The sequence below is a fragment of the Megascapheus bottae genome, chromosome 32 (assembly GCF_031878675.1).
Source record: "Megascapheus bottae isolate mThoBot1 chromosome 32, mThoBot2.hap1, whole genome shotgun sequence".
NCBI lineage: Eukaryota > Metazoa > Chordata > Mammalia > Rodentia > Geomyidae > Megascapheus > Megascapheus bottae.
Window position 1 is genome coordinate 7,092,208 of NC_143540.1, and position 18,366 is coordinate 7,110,573.

An 18,366-nucleotide genomic window follows, 5' to 3' on the forward strand; every position below is an offset into this window, starting at 1 on the left:
ACACCAGGCTCCCGGTCCTCCCTCCCCCAGCCACCGTCATCCTTAATGAACTCAACTGGACAGAGGCCCTGGAGAATGTGTTCATTGAGAACCGCAGGCAAGACCCCACACTGCTATGGCAGGTCTTTGGCAGTGCCACAGGAGTCACCCGTTACTATCCAGGTAGGTGCCAGTTCATCTCTCCTGTCCACCCAGCACCCCACTTTGTCCATCTCCTCCCCCAGTCATCTTGGGGTGCATGGACAAGGATCTCAGGTTTCCATCCCAGTGACCCAGCCATTCTTGTCTGCCTCTTCCTACAGCGACCCCATGGAGAGCCCCCAAGAAGATTGACCTATATGATGTCCGAAGGAGACCCTGGTGAGTGAGTAGGGAGGAGTTAGAACAGGGACACGGCCTTAGCTCCCCACCTCTCTTGCCTGCTCCCCTCCCTCCCAATATCCAGGCCTCGGAGCAGGGGCGCAGCCAGCTCTATCCAATTTTCATTTCACACATCGTTGCCACTGGAAAATGGATCCCATCACCCAGGCAGGCCTCCCAGCTGCCTCAACGCGCCCCCCCACCCCATCTACAACCCAGTACCCTCACCCTTTCAGGTCTGAGAGATCAGACCAATGAGGGGGCTCCTAAGGTTGGCTATTACTTCTGTGGAGTTGGACAGTCTCTGCCGTGGCCATCTGAGTCCTAAACACCTCATTTCTCTGTCCCTCCTGCATAACCTTCCCTTCTTACTCCATCCTACACACAGCTAGACTGGCCAGAGCAGAGGACACAAGAAGCCACTGGAACCAGGAAACTGCTTTCTGCTTCCCTCTCCCCCACATTAAGCATCATCTCCCCGCAGTGCCCAGACCCTGTCTGACCCACGCAGTGAACGGTCCATAGAAAGCCATTCATCAAGATGTAGTTGAAGGAAGGGTCCAGGGAGGGCGACTGTTCCTCACGAGGCTTTTCCTGGGTTAGGTATATCCAGGGGGCTTCATCACCCAAGGACATGGTCATCATCGTGGATGTGTGAGTGAGCATTACCGGCGGGAGGGCTGGACTGTGCTTCCTGGGAAAACGATGGGGGAGGAAGACGGGAAAAGACCTTTGGTCTCCCACATGGGCCCTACCTGACCTCTCCAGAAGTGGCAGTGTGAGCGGCCTGACCCTGAAACTGATGAAAACGTCCGTCTGTGAGATGCTGGACACCCTCTCTGACGACGACTATGTGAACGTGGCCTCGGTGAGTGCCAAGGCGATACGGCAGGGAACTGGTCCTCTCTACCAGCCAGACAGGTGGCCGGGCAACAGCTGCCTTGCCTCGGCTAGCCTGAAGCTGCTCACCACCATCTCCCATCCCGGCAGTTCAACGAGAAGGCGCAGCCTGTGTCTTGCTTCACACACCTGGTGCAGGCCAATGTGCGTAACAAGAAGGTGTTCAAGGAAGCTGTGCAGGGCATGGTGGCCAAGGGCACCACGGGCTACAAGGCTGGCTTTGAATATGCCTTTGATCAGCTGCAGAACGTGAGCCCCCCCTCGGGGTGGGCCAGTGGGTGGCAGTGGGTGGGCAAGGGCCCAGGCTTGGTGACATGGGGAAATCGAGACAAATGGCCTCATTAGCATGGAACAAGCAGCTTGGACATCGAGCACCATTTGTTGGAGGGGGAGGCATGGGTAGGGGGCACTGGGGGAGTGAGGACCCTGCGCTTGGAGCAGGCAGGGACCCAGAGCTGCCTGACTCCAGCCTCACCCCTGCCCAGTCCAACATCACCCGGGCCAACTGTAATAAAATGATCATGATGTTCACGGATGGTGGTGAGGACCGGGTACAAGACGTCTTTGAGAAGTACAACTGGCCTAACCGGACGGTGAGGTTCTGCTGTTCTGTCTGGGGCTAGGACAAGGGAGCGTTGACATTGACTAGCCACACCAATGACCTCAGCCCCCCTTCCCCTCACCCTACACAGGTCCGCGTGTTCACCTTCTCTGTAGGGCAACATAACTACGATGTCACACCCCTGCAGTGGATGGCTTGCACCAATAAAGGTATCTGGTCTGATGGCACCACCAGAGGGGCTTCCTGCCTGCCTGCCATGGCCCTGTGGCCAGCTGTCTGTCCATATGTCCAGCTGTGGGTTCATCTACTGCCTATCCATCATACATGTGGCTGTCCGCCGTCTTACTTGCCCACGTCACAGTCATCTTTCTGCCTAGCTGGTTGTCTGTCAGTGGTCCATTGGTCTCCCAGCTTGTGTGTGTGCTTGCACGTTTGGGATTTTTGTTTTGTTGTGTTTTGCCGATCCGGCCATCTCTCTGTGCCCTTGGGCCTGGTCTCTGGGTGGACTCAGAATGTTACAGCCGTCATAGACTTGGGGGTTATTGGGCTCCTTTATCCCTGCACCCCCAGCTCCATGCTGCTTCCTTAGATCCCTTCTCTCACTCCCCTTCCATACAATCCAGACACAAATCAACGGCAGGGAGCAGAAACCGATGTGACTTGGGGGTGGGGAGGAGAGGAGAGACACCAAAGAGACCGGGAGACTGACAAGCATGACATACCCCACAGCGCAGGGCCCCTGTGCTGTGGGTCCCGCAGCGTCACTCAGGACCCTCTCTGCCTCCCCTCCCTTCACAGGTTACTATTTCGAGATCCCTTCCATTGGAGCTATCCGCATCAACACGCAGGTGAGGCTTCTCCCGGTTCCCTACGGTTAGTTGCAGGGTGGCCTTCTGCTGCTGCGGGACACGCGCGCCCCCTGCCGGTGTCTGAGGCCACAATCCTGAAACTCAGGAAGGCAGGGGAGGGAGAGTGAATTGAGAGACACTCAGGACCCCTGCCGCCCGGCCCTTCTTCCCCCTTCCCCAGGAATATCTAGACGTGTTAGGAAGGCCCATGGTGCTGGCAGGCAAGGAGGCCAAGCAGGTGCAGTGGACTAACGTGTATGAGGATGCACTGGTAAGACCTTTTGAACAAGGGATGGGGGACGGGGGGCTGGAATCTTCCCCCAGGAATGTGTCCACAGGGAGTTAGCCAAGCAGAGGGAAAAGGATGGCCTATGCTTGAGCCTCCACTCTGAACACTCAGGGTGAGGGCAGGCTGAGCACAGAAGACCCCCATCCTCCTCTCCTTCAGGGGCTGGGACTGGTGGTGACAGGGACCCTCCCTGTTTTCAACTTGACACAAGACGGTCCTGGGGAGAAGAAGGTGAGGTCCCCACAGGGAGTTGTGTGTGAATGGGGATGGTTGGGTCTGGGCATAGCACGTCTCGGGGTGGAGGGACGGAGCAGACCTGCAAATCTGTGATTGTGATTTGATGGTGTGGGGCCTATGAAACTGAACTCTTTAAAACAACCCCGGTGCCTCTGCTCCCAGAACCAGCTAATTCTGGGCGTGATGGGCATTGATGTGGCTCTGAACGACATCAAGAGACTAACTCCCAACTACACAGTGAGTGTCCTGCCCTGCTCAGCAGGGATTATAGAGCTTCCTTGGGAACCTCTGGGTTCAGGGAATCAGAAGGCCTCCCGAGGAGATGATGTTGGGCCTAGAGGTGGGGTCGGCAGAGTTTCCCTAAAGGGCCAGAAAAGGAGCTGTAGGGCTGTATGAGATGGCCCGGTTCCATGCTTAGGCAGCTTAGGTATCAGCCATGAATGCGGTGGAAACAGAACGTGTGCGAGACCAACTTTAAGTTTCCTCTCTCCTCTGCCCTGTCCACCAGTCTGCTGGATTCCCAGATGGCCCCCCCCTCCTCCTGTATTCCCCTGAAATGTGACAAGGACGCACAATTCAGAGGCAGCAGTGGGTAGCAGAGGGCAACAGTGGCACAAGAGACGTAGCCTCCTCTCCATGGAGATGGAGAGGTCAGGCTGGTAGCTTTTTGGGGTGCTAGCTCATGGGGCCGGTCAGCCTTGATAGGAGAACTAGTGGGTGAGGGCCACTCAACCTAGCTTGAGAGGCAGACTTAGGGTCATGAGTCAGGAAAAGGCCCTTGGCCCAAGGCAGGCAAACAGCACCCCTTAGCAGAGTAGAAAGCAGAACAGAGACAAGATTCCCTGCCCAGCCCTCCAAATCCTGAGCCCCCGATCTGCAACCCCCTACCCCAACAGCTTGGAGCCAACGGCTATGTGTTTGCCATTGACCTGAATGGTTACGTGTTGCTGCACCCCAATCTCAAGCCCCAGGTGAGCCAGATGGGTGGCTGGGGGTAGGGGGTGGACAGGGGCGCCGTGGGCAAACCCTTCACAGTGACCTCCCACAGAGCACCAACTTCCGGGAGCCTGTCACACTGGATTTCCTGGATGCAGAGTTGGAGGATGAGAATAAGGAGGAGGTAAGTTAAAGGTGGAGAGGAGGGAAGGGGAGGGGAGGCAGACATGAAAGATGGAGAGAGGTCACAGCTCTGAACTCCTCCAGATCCGCCGGAGCATGATCGATGGCAGCAAAGGCCACAAGCAGATCAGAACGCTGGTCAAATCCCTGGACGAGGTGAGCAGGCCGCGAAGCAGGGAGTGGGGAGAGAGAGGGTGGCTGCCCTCCTACCCCTCTCCACCCCAGCCTGCTCACCCCACTCCCTGACACAGCCTCCTCTCCTAGAGGTACATAGATGAGGTGATTCGGAACTACACCTGGGTGCCTATAAGGAGTACCAACTACAGGTAAGCGGCCCCACCTCTCCCCACCCTCCCACCCCTGTCTCCTAGCCTTCCCAGTAGGGTACCAACAACCAGGACTCCTCGCTAACTTACCCAGGGATGCTTCGTTCCCCACCCCAAGGGTCTCCCCTGACCCCTGAAGAAAAAGCAGCAAGTGCTGGGATTACAGGACAGAGGACAGGCCAGAGCATCCGATGTCTCCTCACACCTGCCACTCCCCACACCGGAAGGGGCTCAGCACACTCACTGTCTGCTCTCTGCCAGCATCACAGCTTCAGAATGGGTCCCCTGTGCCCTCCACAGCTGCTCCATGACCCATTCTGAAATGCCAGGGGAGTCGGGGGGTGGAGGGGGAGGAACATCCTGACATCCCAGCACAAACCTGTGACACTTCTCACTACCACAGTCCAGCTGTCTCTCACGGGGCCTGTGATTCTGGGCCTGCAGCCCCTGACAGCTCGGGATAGAAGCCCCTTATGAATTTGCTGCTGTGGGGGGGCTGCAAGAGTCTGTTGGGGTGCAGAGTTGCTTGGATGTCTCCGGGAGACTTGTGGAAGGAGATGATCCAGGTTCCCTGATGTCTTCCAAGGTGTGACCCCCTCTAGGCCCTTTCTCTCCCATGGCCACGCAAGGGAGAAATGACTGAATAAAAGAGAGTGCCTGTGTGTAGCGCACCTCTCTCCAGCCGTAACCTGCTCTCCTTTCTCCCCTCCTCCTCCTCCTCAGCCTGGGGCTGGTACTCCCTCCCTACAGCACCTACTACCTCCAAGCCAACCTCAGCGACCAGATCCTACAGGTCAAGTGTAAGTGGCCCTGCCCCTGCCTGCGCCCTGCACCCTTGCCTCTACCCCTGCACCCTGGCAGGCCCCAGGCAGCACAGCCAGTTGAGCTTGCTGGCCAGGCAAACCCCTTTCCTGCCCAGTCTGCCCAGCCCCAGGTGCCCGCAGGCTGAGGCACCAGCCTTGAAAAGTCTATGGAAATCTGCATGCTCAGATTTGGTTCCAGACCATTCTCTCATGGTTTCTGTTAAGGTTTCTGGTTTTCTTTGGTTTTTTTGGTTTTTTATTTCTTTATTTATTTTGCTGTTTATTTTATTTTTTTTTTTTTTGGTTTGGTTTCTCCTAGTCTGTGTCTCCCCTCCTTAGCCTGCCTGCCCGGGGGCTGCATTCTTAGAAGATACCCCCCTCCTCCCTTCTCCCCTTCACCTCTTTACTCACCTTCCCCCCCTCCCCTCCCATGGTACCACCTCCCAGAGTCATTATCCCTCCTGCCTCTTCCTCTCCATCTCCCTCTCTCCCTCTCTCCCTCGCTCCTCTCCCCTCTACTCTTTTGCTCCATTTCACTCTCCCACTTTCCCTCCATTGCTCCATCTCTCCCTACTCCTGCACCCCTACTTTTCCCCTCTCCATGTTGTCTCCCTGTCTCATGCTCCCTTCTCCCTTCACTTCTGATTTCTGCTCCCATCCCTCCTTCTTCTCTCCGTTCTTGCACCCTCCTGCCCCTCTCTTCTCCCTTCCCCTGCTTTCCCTCTCCCACTCCTCTGCCTGTGGCTCCCCCTGCATGCTCGGCTCCCCTGGGCCTCTCCGAAAAGGCCTGGGTCTCAGGCCTAGCCCTGCCTGCCCACTGCCTGACGTCACTGGGAGGGAGGCTGGGGCTCCGGCCCCCACCGGGTGCCCCCCCACCTGCCTGGCTGACTTAGGGGCCCATCTCCTTTGAGGTTCTCGCTCTCTCTTTCTCTCTCATGTCGTTTGTTTTTTTTTTTGCAAGAAGTTTCCTTTCGGTATGATGATGAGACACAATATTTTCATTCAAACAGCCATTGAATAAAATATTGTTTGTGCCCCCTCCCCTTACCCCTCCCCCTTTTCGTTTGTTTTTGTGTTTGTGTTTTTGTTTTCCTCGCTTTCTCTCTTGGTGGACTGTCCCAGTGCCAATCAGCAAACTGAAGGGCAAGTATTTTCAGAACCAGTGCACCCTCCCCCCACCCATCCTCACACCCCTGCTTGCCCCCCTCCCTGCCCAGGACCAGCCATACCCCTGCCCTCCAGGGATTCCCTCCCAGCATCCCTTGGATCCTTAGTTCTTGCCTTTTCTCTGACCCCCTAAACCCTTCCCAGAGTCAGTGGCTCCTTTCCTGGGCCTCTTGCAGGACCATCCTCGGCCCGCTTCCCCCTCTGGACCACCTTCAGGGAATTTTCTAGCCTATTCTGATTGTCTGTATTCCCTTTGAGAAGGCCCTTGCCCCCCCACCTTCTCTGTCCTTCCAAGGAAATCCAACCACAGAAACAGGCTAGATGCTTCACTACCTCCCACCTAGCAGGGCAGGGAGCCTGGGTAGGTCAGCCCTCAGCGGCCATCAGTGGGGCTGTTGGAAAGTTCCAAGCCCACAGGACTGCTCTGTACTAGCTTTCCTTCCTCTGATCTCTAGCCGTGATTCCAGAAACCCATAGCCTTCTGAGAAAGGAAGCAGAAAGCCTGAGATGCCTCACAGCCTCTTTCTAGAATAGAGACATATAGGGCAGGCAGCCAACCACTGGAAGAATGAGGCTCACCCACCATTCTGGCCTAGTCTTCAAGTCCCTGGACCTTGCTCTCCCCACTGCCCAAAAGGCTTTGCTCAGCCCCATTGGCCCAGCCCAGCTTTGGGCTACCCCTTGCCCCTTAGAAGGAGCCAAAGGTTTAGGAAAGGTATTCTGGAGAAATAAAGGTGGATTCAGGGACTGTGGACCTGAGCAGGCATGGAGTAGGATCTCTCTAGATCCCAAGGACCAGCAAATAAGATGGGGGAAAAAAAAAAAAAAAGGCTGCACATGAAGAAAATTGATTCTGGCGCTCTGCCATGCCCTAGCCAGAGAGACTTTCTGGAAAGGGAGGCAGTGAATCTTTAGATCCTGGTAAAGAACAGGAGTGAAAGGAGACAGACGGTCTCTACTGCTGACACACCGAAAGCTGTCCTTCCAGCCACTGGAGTGGCATGGAGAGCCATGAGGGGATGTCCCTGACCTAGACATAAAGGCTCCTCAGGTTGCCTTACGAGCCCTGCCTGACCAGCCTAGTCCAGCAAAGGGAATACTTCGACCCCATCTAGCCTGGGTAGAAGTAGGAGACATAACTTACTCCCACTGTCATGAATTGTCTTTTTCTCCCACTCTCCCACATCCCACCTAGTGACCCTAGAACTGCAGTGCCCTGGTAACCATGACAACCATAGCTCAGTCCTCCCCTCCCCTTGCCCCTTCTCCTTCCTTTTTCTTTCTCCTCCTCCTCCTCCTCCCCCTCCCTCTATCCCTTCCCCTTTGGCTTGTGTCCAAACCCTGCCTCACAGTCCCATCAGAAAGGAACAGTCCAACCAGTGACTACCTAGCCCCTCTAAGCATCCCAGTCTCCCCTCGCCCAGAACCTTGCAGTGCATCATGGGAGTATTTAATAACAGGGGGTGGGGGCAAAAAGAGAAGACTGCCAGACTGAGACAGGCCAGCATCAGGGAGACCTCCCAGATGCAGCCCAGAAGGGTGGCTAGTATAGCTAGACACAGAGAGGCCACCACAAAACCCTTCAGTCATACCCTTAGGTTCGCTCACAAACCAAAGACACAACCAGGTGCCGGGTGGCTCATGCCTATAATCCTAGCCACACTGATGGCTGAGATTTGAGGATCGAGGTTCAGAGCCAGCCCAGGCAAGAAAGTCCCATGAAACTCATCTCCAGCTAGCAGCCAAAAAGCCAGAAGGCAGAGCCGTGGCTCAACTGGTAAGAGCACCAAGAGGGGAAAAGAAGCTAAGGGACAGCAACCCCAAACCTTGAGTTTAAGCCCCATTATTCACACACACACACACAGAGATCTGTGATCACACACAGATTGTAAGTCCAGGACCAAGGCTCACCTGGTGGACTCCACAGGTACAGCTCCCCTCTCCCCTCCCCTGCCAGCCACCCTGTCTGCCAGAAATATCCCAGGGAAGGAAGACATCCAGCCTTTTCTCTCTGCCCCCTCATGTCCCCAGCCCAGGAAAGCAAATGTGTAGTTTCCTGTGCCATTCCTTGTCCTCTTACAATGTGGGTGCCCGTCCTCCTGAAGCCAGTCTTTTCCCCTATCCCAAAGTGAACCCCCCAGTTATCCCATGATGCACTGCACCCTCCCCCAGATGCCCACACCTGTCTCTGGTTGGACTGTCGATGCCCGTAAGAAACTCCCTCGGTTTGGCCATGTTGATGCCTGACACAGAACAAAAGCACGACCTTACTAAAATGCAAACAGCTGCGGCAAAGAAAGAGCGATTAAAAAAAAAAATCCGCAGCCAAAAGCCAATTCCCTTCCTCAAAAGTCTCTTTGGAGGCAAAGGAAGCTCAGCATGCGGTTTTTTTTTTTTTTCCTTTTTTTCCCCATTATGGATGTGATAAGAGCAAGACTGGCGCCTCCACCAGACCATGCATATATATATATATATATAGCAGTGTGTGTATATATATGTGTGTGTGTGTGTGTCCGTGTATATGTGCTATACAGCCGTATGGAAGCATATACAGCCACGCCAAGGGACTCACTGCCGACAGAGGACCAGGCCCGGGCAACATATTGGCTATAACTGCCCTCCTCCTGTGATGCTGTAGTCTCCATAGGCCCTTAACCCTCCCCACCCGTCCCTTCTCTCTGGCTCAAACCTGAACGTAGAAGTGACGGGTTCCCTCTTTGCTGGTGTCTCTCCCTTCCCTCAAGCCACCCTCTCCCTTGTCCTTCCAGCCCGCCCGTGAGCTCCGAGCCCCATGGCCTCTCACCTCCCCCCAACCCCCGCCGGATAACCCCCCCGTTTCTGTTGCAGATTTTGAGTTCCTGCTCCCCAGCAGCTTTGAGTCTGAAGGACATGTTTTCATTGCTCCCAGGTAGCTTGCGTGTGGCCTTGCTGAGGTGTCCTCCCCTCACCCCAACTGCCCTGGCCCCCCACCTCCTGCACTGCTGCCTGGAGCTCTGTGTGTCTGTGTCCTGTGCAGTGTCACCCCTCCCACACTTCTCCATACATAGCCCGGTATGTGCGGCTACGTGCATACCCAGGCCCTATGTAACAACAGCACCAGGCAGCAGTGGCCCCCGGTCCGCCTCCTAGCAGGCCAGCGGCAGGAGGGCTCTGGACTCTGCTGACCTCTTTCCCCCTGCCCGCTCTGCTCTCCCAGACAACCAGGAAGGAGCCCTTTCTCCCTTGGGCTGGCAGCCCCTCGCTGGGCAGCTGCTGCTCTGGTTTGTGGTGTTCTGCCATTCTCCGACCCTCGTTGTTGTCTTGTGTCAGTGTTTGTGTGGGTCTGGGGGCTGAGCTAGCCAGAGCCCCTGTGAGCAGAGCCAGCAGTGCCAGGACTAGGTGTGGTGGCTATGGAGGAGGAGGAGGAGGAGGAGGAGGAGGGATAGGTAAGAGGGAGGGTAGGGGGGCATTGAGGATCTTCTACTCTTGGTAAGTGAGGGATCAGTGCCCACAGCAGGTACAAGCTCCTGCCTGGAGCATCCCTGGAGTACAGGCTCCATTTGCACACATCTGAGGAGGCCAGAGAATGCCAAAGCTCTCTCTGGTGAGTGGGCCTTGGATGGTGGCAGGTGGGTGTGCACCAGACAGACCCAGGGGCACTCTGAGGTACCACACGGGGCTCTGGACTCTCCTTTCCTCCATGTGTATGCAAGTGCGTGCATGCACCCACAGATTTCTTTGTGACTCTCTGTAGATGTGTGTTTGTATTTGTGAGCCATTGTGCACACATGTCAGAAGAGTCTGAGTGTTCATGTGGGATGGCTTCTGTGCATTCGTGATTGAGAATGTGTGAAAAGAACTGTGCGACCCACGTGCCCCTGAGGAAGCTCTCAAAGGCAAGGGTCTGTGTTCGTTTTCTGTTGCCTCTATATCTTTGGCTTAAGAGAGCTCAATAAATAGGTGGAGTGTGTGTAAAATACCCTGTAAATGTGAATGCACACGTCATATGTATGGTGTATTCTGTGTACAGCTGTATGGGTGTCTCACTGGGTGTGTCAGGTGTGGTCTCCACAGAGGCACAGGGTGTGCACTGAATAAAAGTCCTGGGAGTCAGGAAATGGGGGCTGGATTTTCTCACTAAGCTAAGAGACCTAGTACAACCTGGAAAAGGAGCATGTTTCTTTTTCTCTTTTACTTTCTGTGTGTGTGTGTGTGTGTGTGTGTGTGTGTGTGTGATGGGGTTTGAACTCAGGGCCTGGGTACTGTGCCCGAGCTCTTCAGCTCAAGGCTAGTGCTCTATCACTGAGCCACAGCACCACTTCTGGTTTTCTGGTAGTTCATTGGAGATAAGAATCTCAAAGACATTCCTGCCCAGGCTGGCTTCAAACCACAGTCCTCGATCTCAACCTCCTGGGTAGCTAGGACTAGAAGCTGTGAGCCACCAGCGGCACCCAGTCTCTATTGCTGCTATGTAGGCCAGCAGAGAGGCCCCTGATGGCAGGAGAGAGACCCTTTCATTCGGAGGAGAGAGACTATTTGCATGACTTCCTTGAGAACAGAGCCACAAATAAGCCCTGCCACACCACAGCCATCCTATTTTCTAAACCCAGAGCCTGAGCCTGGTGAAGGCTTTGAAGTGAAGGAGTGAGCCTACCCATCTCTATCCAATACAAGAAAGGGAAAAAATGTCTCAGGGAGGTTGAGTGAATCCTCCAAAAGTGCACGGCAGGATGAGGCCTTAAGACTCTGGCCAATAAAAGCCAGCATTGATACCCAGTCCCACCTTACCCTGAGAACTCTGTAGGGCATACAGGTGGATGACCCAGCCAGCAGACATTTCCTGAAGCTTCCCAAGTGGGTTCTCTGGAGCTCACTGCACAGGAGAGATGGTAGGCTCTCTGAAGAGCCAAGCCTGAGAGAGAAACAGCCATGGTGGAGGAAACAGACCATCCCCCTGTGAGCTCTGCTTGCCCCAACTCACCCTGGGCAGCCTGCAGCAACATGGCAGCCACAATCCGTGAGAACACACGTACCCCTCTCCATGGCGTGAGCTTCTCAGCCAGTGGCCGAGGAGGCGGGCCAGTTGAGAAAGCTTCAAGCCTCTGTTCTAGGCAGCGCCCCAAGCCCACTCTTCTTGCCCCTCCTCCCCACCCTCAGAGAGTATTGCAAGGACCTGAATGCCTCAGACAACAACACCGAGTTCCTGAAAAACTTCATTGAGCTCATGGAGAAAGTGACTCCAGACTCCAAGCAGTGTGAGTGTCTGGCAAGGTAGCTGGATCTAGGCAAAACGCAGGCCGCATGGAGGGGTAAGCCCATGGAGGAACCAGAGATGGGTAGATGTGGTCATATATGGACACGAGCTTTGCCAAAGCAAAGGGAAGGCTCTCAGAGAAGCCCTGGGAGAGGGGTGGGAGGCAAGAAGGGAGCCCTAAGAAGACACCCCTCCTACCCCTACCAATCTATTCCAGGCAACAACTTCCTTTTGCACAACCTAATTCTGGACACAGGCATCACACAGCAGTTAGTGGAACTCGTGTGGCGGGACCAGGATCTCAACACGTATGCGTCACCCAGACTGTGGGGGCAGGAGGCTGGGTTAGATCCACAGGTCCTGGCCCTGCCCAGCAGAAAGTAAGCCTATGACCCTCCCCCTACCTTCCTGCCACCCTTAGGTACAGTCTGCTGGCCGTGTTCGCTGCCACTGATGGTGGCATCACACGTGTCTTCCCCAACAAGTAAGTGCCAGCCCCACTACCCAGTACTGTCCTTGCCTGGGACTGTGCCTCTGTCCCACTATCCAAAGGCCTCCTTGTACCGACCCCTGTAAGACATCCTTTATTCATCAAGCTCTGTCTGTTTTGGGTGCTTCAGGGCAGCTGAAGACTGGACAGAGAACCCAGAACCCTTCAATGCCAGCTTCTACCGCCGCAGCCTGGATAATCACGGTTATATCTTCAAGCCCCCACACCAGGACGGTGAGTGTTTACCCACAGGACCCAGCGGCAGAGGGGAGATGCAGCTAGGGCCAGGCTCTACCCTCGGCAACCTCTCTCAAACAAGATATTGGCTACTAGCAAGCATGAAGAGAGAGACAGGCAGGGATAAACACTGTGCTGGGTATCAGGTACTTAGATTGGGATCAACCCAGCTTGGCATGGTCAAGGCCCGTTCCTGACTGCTCTACCCATCCCACCCCAGCCCTGTTAAGGCCTCTGGAACTGGAAAATGGCACCGTGGGTCTTCTGGTCAGCACAGCTGTGGAGCTCAGCCTAGGCCGGCGTACCCTGAGGCCAGCAGGTGAATGCACAGGATGGAGGTGGGGAAAGTACAACCCAAGCAGGTAACACAAACGGTTCCCTGGCTCTCTCCCACAGTGGTCGGTGTCAAGCTGGACCTTGAAGCTTGGGCTGAGAAGTTCAAGGTGCTCGCCAGCAATCGTACCCACCAGGACCAGCCTCAGAAGGTATCTGGGCAGGAGAAGAGAGAATAAATCTAGCAATGCCTCCCTCCCTCCTGGAGTTCTTTATAAGCCTCCCACTCCAGAGTGGTTCCAGCACCTCTAGGAAGAAAGGAGTTACTGTAGATGGCTGGGAGAACCAAGCTGTGAAGGGTGACAAAGGGAGAAAAAATGGTAGGCGCCTCACAGTCCTCATTCTCTGCCCAGCAGTGCGGCCCCAGCAGCCACTGTGAAATGGACTGCGACGTTAATAATGAGGTGCGTGCTCCCTGAACCTGCCCCAATGGTTTTCCTCCATTCTCACACTTTCTGATCTCAATTTCAAGGCTTAGCCCACCCCTTAAAGGGCCTCTGGATCTCAGCCTCCCAGGGCCTGAAGTTGGAAGGTCTCCAGTCCAGCCCCTGTCCATTTTCCTTGCCCTCCCCCTTTTCCCACCCTTTCCCTGACCTCGCAGGATCTACTCTGCGTGCTCATTGATGATGGAGGATTCCTGGTGTTGTCAAACCAGAACCATCAATGGGACCAGGTGAGTGTCAAGAAGAGAGCGGAAGGAGGCATTTGAGCGCTGCCAGGTTTATGACCACAGCTCCTTCCTGGCATCCCAGATTGGCAGGTTCTTCAGTGACGTGGATGCCAACCTGATGCTGGCACTCTACAATAACTCCTTCTACGCACGCAAAGAGTCCTACGACTATCAGGCAGCTTGTGCCCCTCAACCCCCTGGCAACCTGGGAGCTGCACCCCGGGGTGTTTTTGTGGTGAGAACCGCCCCCCTCACCCCCTCCCATGACTGGAGATGCGGGTGGGGTTGCTGACAGGTGACACAGCCCTCACCTTTGGCATCTGAGAGACCTGGGGGGATGACCTAAGGTGAGGGGCAGCCGTGACAGCCCATGTCTCTTCTCTCTCTACTGCAGCCCACCATTGCGGACTTCCTTAACCTGGCTTGGTGGACCTCGGCTGCCGCCTGGTGGGTCCTTGAGGGTGGGTGGCAAGGTGGGACGGGAAGGCATTCCCTGGTCAGAAGTGGGGATTGGACACTGCCCTCTGCTGACAACTCGCACTCCCGTGGTCGGCGCCTTTTTAGGTCCTTGTTCCAGCAGCTTCTCTACGGCCTCCTCTACCACAGCTGGTTCCAGGCAGGTAGGTAGGGCTTGGGAGGGAGCTCCTCGGACCGGGCCGTGGGTGGAGGCCGGATCACCCCGCCCCGCCCAGCCCGGAGAGGGCGGGGACAAAGCGGAGGTCCGTGTGCGCGGCAGACCCGGCAGAGGCTGAGGGCAGCCCGGAGGCGCGGGAGAGCAGCTGCGTCATGAAACAGACCCAGTACTACTTCGGATCGGTGAACGCCTCCTATAACGCCATCATCGATTGCGGAAACTGCTCCAGGTGCTTGCGGGGAGGGGCGTGGCCTGCTGCGCGGGGGCGTGGCCGGCGCGGGGGCGTGGCCGGCGGGCGGCATTTACGTGTGGGCGTGGCTTGACGGGGCATGTGGGCGTGGCTTGTGTGGGGGCGTGGCTTGTTGCTGGTTGGGCAGGACGGCCTTCCAGGCCCCGCCCCTTGATGCTCCCCCCACTCCCCGCTCCCTTTCAGGCTGTTCCACGCTCAGAGGCTGACCCACACCAACCTTCTGTTCGTGGTGGCGGAGAAGCCGCTGTGCAGCCAGTGTGAGGCCGGCCGGCTACTGCAGAAAGAGACACACTGTATCCTGCCCCCTCCCCGCCCTCCCCGCCGCCACCCGCACCCCCTTTCTACCCCGCGGGCCCCCTCTGTGCCGCCGACACCGCCTCCTTGACTCCCCACCCATGCCCAGCGGACGGCCCGGAGCAATGTGAGCTGGTGCAGAAACCGAGATACCGGCGAGGCCCGCACATCTGCTTCGACTACAATGCGACGGTGAGCAGGGGAGACCGAGGCCGATCCGACAGCCCCGCGACCTTGGGAGACGGCCTAGGTCGACCGGCTTTCCTTGTCTCCCCCCGGTAGGAAGATACCTCAGACTGTGGCCGAGGCGCTTCCTTCCCGCCGTCGCTGGGCGTCCTGGTGTCCCTGCAGCTGCTGCTCCTCCTAGGCCTGCCGCCCCGGCCACAGCCTCAAGTCCACGCCCTTCCTCCCTCTCCCCGCCTCTGAACTCCCCCACCTCGGCCCCCATCCCGGCCTCCCTCACCTCTCCTCCACCTTCCCACCCCACATCATCCACCCTAGAGCTTTGCCCTTCCGGACTGAAGGACCTGAGCCCTGGGAACCTATGCCTTGGGGTGGGGGATTCCCAAAGCAGGGTGCCACCATCTTTGGCACCCAAGACATGTCTCACCCCGGAACCATGTAAGTGTTCCTAGGCCCTGGACTCATCCCAGGAGGTCGGGATGGGAAGGACACCTGTACTGGTGCCAAACCAGGCCTCTGCTGCCCACTCTGCCTGGAGGCTTCCTCTGGGAAGGTGATCGTGTCAGACCTGACCTCCTACCCTGCTTTCCCAGGGTAGAATAGAGGAAGAGATAGCAGTTTGAGGCCTGTGCATCCTCACTGAAATCCTGGTAGGAGATGTTCTTGGAAGAGGGAGGGACAGTCTTCCATTGGCTCCCGCTCCTTTGAGGCCAGCTCTGCAGGTGTCAGGACAGTCTCACAATGACATCAGTTTGGACACAGAGCTATACATATCTGGACCCTGAGGGCACACACGGGATTCCCATAAGACATATCCCAGGGGGCACACACACAAACACATACCCACAGATCTACATGCCATGAGAGGCTCACACAGCCTTACCAGGCCAAGGGGTTGGTGGGAGCGTCAGCACCCTTGCATTCCATCTGCTCACCGCCTGCCTCTATTCTGAGCTGCAGCCCAGCTGGTCGTCCCATCTCTGAAGCTGAATGTGAAACAGTGCCAAATGCTGGGGCTGGGTGGAAGGCCCCCCGTCCCACCCTAGCCACCAGTGTCCCCCAGGTGCCCCCTCACCCTGCCAGGTGCTCATTGTACCCATTTCTCACTAGTGTCAGCCCCTCCCCCGGCAGGACCATATACCACTGCCTGCACCCCTTGGCAGAGGACCCCACACACACACTAGACACCACCCTTTGCCTTAGCAGGGGTGACTTGGTCTCTCCTGGCTGGGCCATCCCACTTTCTAGCCGGCCCTTGGACACTCAGGCCTGCGCCCACTCTCTATATCATTGCCACTCATACCCACACTCTCCCCTGCCCCTTGGAGGCCAAATTCCCTGCTAAACACATACTCGAGCACACACACACACACACACACACACACACACACACACACACACACCATATATACACTGCACGTATGGAGGCTGGGCCTTGGATACATCTCTTCCCACCATTCATTCTGATCATTTCTCCCCAAAGGCATCCCAGTTTGGGGGCCAATAGGGGACTGAGGGCAGGGGGGATGGATGTAGCCAAGAGGCTCAGATGGACTGGGAGGAGGGGGGAGGGTAATGCATTAATTAATGGCTCCGTTAATTAATGTCACGTTGCTTGTCGCTTTCTCAGTGTGTGTGTATGTGTGGTCTCTTGCCCGCTGCTGGTGCGAAGGTGGGCATTCATGGTGTATGTCCAGCCTGAGGGTCAGCTGTGTCCTGTGGGGGCGTGTGTGTAACTGTAGTGTAGTCAGGTGCTCAATGGAGAATATTAAAAGAAACATATACAGAAAAAATATATATATTTTAAGTTTAAAAAACAGAAAAACAGACAAAACAATCCCCATCATGTAGTTGTCCAACCCCCTCCCCCCTTTGCTGGGTCTGATTTTTCTCATCATCACCTGACCTGGCTTTCCCATCCCCCTCACCTCGGGCTGGGGGATTAGGGGGCCATTTCCTTTTCGCTGCCCTTTTTTTTTTCTTCTTCTTCTTCTTCTGTTGTTCTATTTTGTACAGACAAGTCAGAAAAACAACAGCGACAAAAAAAAAGTCAAGAAACTTTGTAAAATATCGTGTGTGTGATTCCTTGTAAAATATTTTCAAATGGTTTATTACAGAAGATCAGTTATTAAATAATGTTCATATTTTCACTTCAAACCGTTTCCATCCACTGTGTGTCAGCCTTGGGAGTGGACTGGGTAACTATAAAGATGAGGGGCCATGATCTCATGAGTCTTAACCTATCCTGTTGGGAGGGAATGAAGGCCACATCCCCTACAACCATCTGACACAATGCTTCCTGTGTGTAATCCTAGCTACTCAAGAGGTCGAGATCTGAGGATCCTAGTTCAAAGCCAGCCTGGCAGAAAAGTCTGTGAAACTATCCTGTCTCATAAGTCAAGCTGTGACTCAAATGATAGAGCCCTAGCCAGCCTTGAGCAAATATTCTCAGGGACAACACCCAGTCCCAGAGTTCAAGCCTAGGACTGCCATGTGCACACACGGAACCAAGAAGGAAAAAGTAAAGGGAAGTCTCCCAGAGTCTCAAGGCAAGGCCAGGACCCTGGAGTAGGGAACTAGTAATGAGATATTAATTCAGTCTGGGGTCCAGCAATGTAGTCAGCTAACTAGGGCTTGCCAAACAGGTCCTGTCTATGGAGCAAGAAGAGCAGGCACTATTACACAAAGGCCTAATCCTGTTGTCCTGAAAATGCTAGTGTCTAGCCCACCCACAAGCCAGTGGAGGCTCTGTCAGGGCCTAGGGGGACTCTGGAGACCAGCCCAGTTTTCATTCATTCCTCTGGCAGGTCCTTCCATCTGCTCAGTTCGTTTGTGGCAGGGCCTCACTGAGGTAGCCCCGGCTGCCCTTGAATTCTCAATCCTCCTGCCTCCGTGTGCTGAGTGCTGGGAATACAGCGTGTACTGCCACACCCAGCTCGCCCTGTTTATTTTAACACCAACTCTAGTTCACATGATCTCTGCATTCCTTTCATGGAAAAAGAACTGTATCCACTAGCATAGAGATTTCCCAGTAGGGGAAGTGAACGCACACCCTGCACCAACAGTCCAGGGACTGTTGACTCAGCAAACAGAGCACACCTGGAGAGTGCTTGGCTGAGTCCTCACACAAACCTGGGAGTAGGTACTAGTGTATCCCCATAGCACAGATGGGAGAAAAGTTTCCCCACCACAGGAGAGATCTCAGAGATGAGGTGGCCAGCAGAAGGAGGCCTTGGATGCTAAAAGAAAATTTGAGGACATTCTAGTCCTTGGCTAAAGTGGTCAAGGACTAATTTCAACCCCAGGACAGTTCCCGTGCTCAGAAACAGCACCTGGGATTCTAAAGAGTTGTTAGGTAAAATATAGAAAGCCCAATCAATTCTGATTTTCAGATAAGTTATTTTCAGTAGGAAAAGCATGTTTCTGATATT

General features: G+C 55.3%; 1 protein-coding gene across 2 annotated transcripts in view; it reads left to right on the forward strand.

The window, feature by feature from the left end:
* The window catches only part of Cacna2d2 (calcium voltage-gated channel auxiliary subunit alpha2delta 2), a 114,948-nt gene extending 97,873 nt beyond the window's left edge, over nucleotides 1-17,075 (forward strand). Inside the window, exons 7-38 of one of the 2 annotated variants that reach the window (XM_090323458.1) lie at nucleotides 31-162; nucleotides 303-360; nucleotides 964-1,014; nucleotides 1,129-1,228; nucleotides 1,351-1,509; nucleotides 1,746-1,853; nucleotides 1,953-2,031; nucleotides 2,621-2,670; nucleotides 2,852-2,941; nucleotides 3,119-3,190; nucleotides 3,359-3,433; nucleotides 4,093-4,167; nucleotides 4,245-4,316; nucleotides 4,400-4,471; nucleotides 4,580-4,641; nucleotides 5,365-5,441; nucleotides 9,459-9,519; nucleotides 11,748-11,845; nucleotides 12,062-12,152; nucleotides 12,266-12,328; nucleotides 12,465-12,568; nucleotides 12,792-12,890; nucleotides 12,968-13,056; nucleotides 13,258-13,308; nucleotides 13,506-13,577; nucleotides 13,657-13,809; nucleotides 13,969-14,021; nucleotides 14,139-14,194; nucleotides 14,311-14,437; nucleotides 14,642-14,751; nucleotides 14,862-14,944; nucleotides 15,035-17,075. In XM_090323458.1, the coding sequence (XP_090179584.1) occupies nucleotides 31-162; nucleotides 303-360; nucleotides 964-1,014; nucleotides 1,129-1,228; nucleotides 1,351-1,509; nucleotides 1,746-1,853; nucleotides 1,953-2,031; nucleotides 2,621-2,670; nucleotides 2,852-2,941; nucleotides 3,119-3,190; nucleotides 3,359-3,433; nucleotides 4,093-4,167; nucleotides 4,245-4,316; nucleotides 4,400-4,471; nucleotides 4,580-4,641; nucleotides 5,365-5,441; nucleotides 9,459-9,519; nucleotides 11,748-11,845; nucleotides 12,062-12,152; nucleotides 12,266-12,328; nucleotides 12,465-12,568; nucleotides 12,792-12,890; nucleotides 12,968-13,056; nucleotides 13,258-13,308; nucleotides 13,506-13,577; nucleotides 13,657-13,809; nucleotides 13,969-14,021; nucleotides 14,139-14,194; nucleotides 14,311-14,437; nucleotides 14,642-14,751; nucleotides 14,862-14,944; nucleotides 15,035-15,178 (2,786 nt within the window). In that variant the 3' untranslated portion in view covers nucleotides 15,179-17,075. The remainder of the gene's footprint in view (nucleotides 1-30; nucleotides 163-302; nucleotides 361-963; nucleotides 1,015-1,128; nucleotides 1,229-1,350; nucleotides 1,510-1,745; nucleotides 1,854-1,952; nucleotides 2,032-2,620; nucleotides 2,671-2,851; nucleotides 2,942-3,118; nucleotides 3,191-3,358; nucleotides 3,434-4,092; nucleotides 4,168-4,244; nucleotides 4,317-4,399; nucleotides 4,472-4,579; nucleotides 4,642-5,364; nucleotides 5,442-9,458; nucleotides 9,520-11,747; nucleotides 11,846-12,061; nucleotides 12,153-12,265; nucleotides 12,329-12,464; nucleotides 12,569-12,791; nucleotides 12,891-12,967; nucleotides 13,057-13,257; nucleotides 13,309-13,505; nucleotides 13,578-13,656; nucleotides 13,810-13,968; nucleotides 14,022-14,138; nucleotides 14,195-14,310; nucleotides 14,438-14,641; nucleotides 14,752-14,861; nucleotides 14,945-15,034) is intronic. The other variant, XM_090323459.1, reaches the window with a different exon arrangement.
* The last annotated feature ends 1,291 nt before the right edge of the window (nucleotides 17,076-18,366 follow it).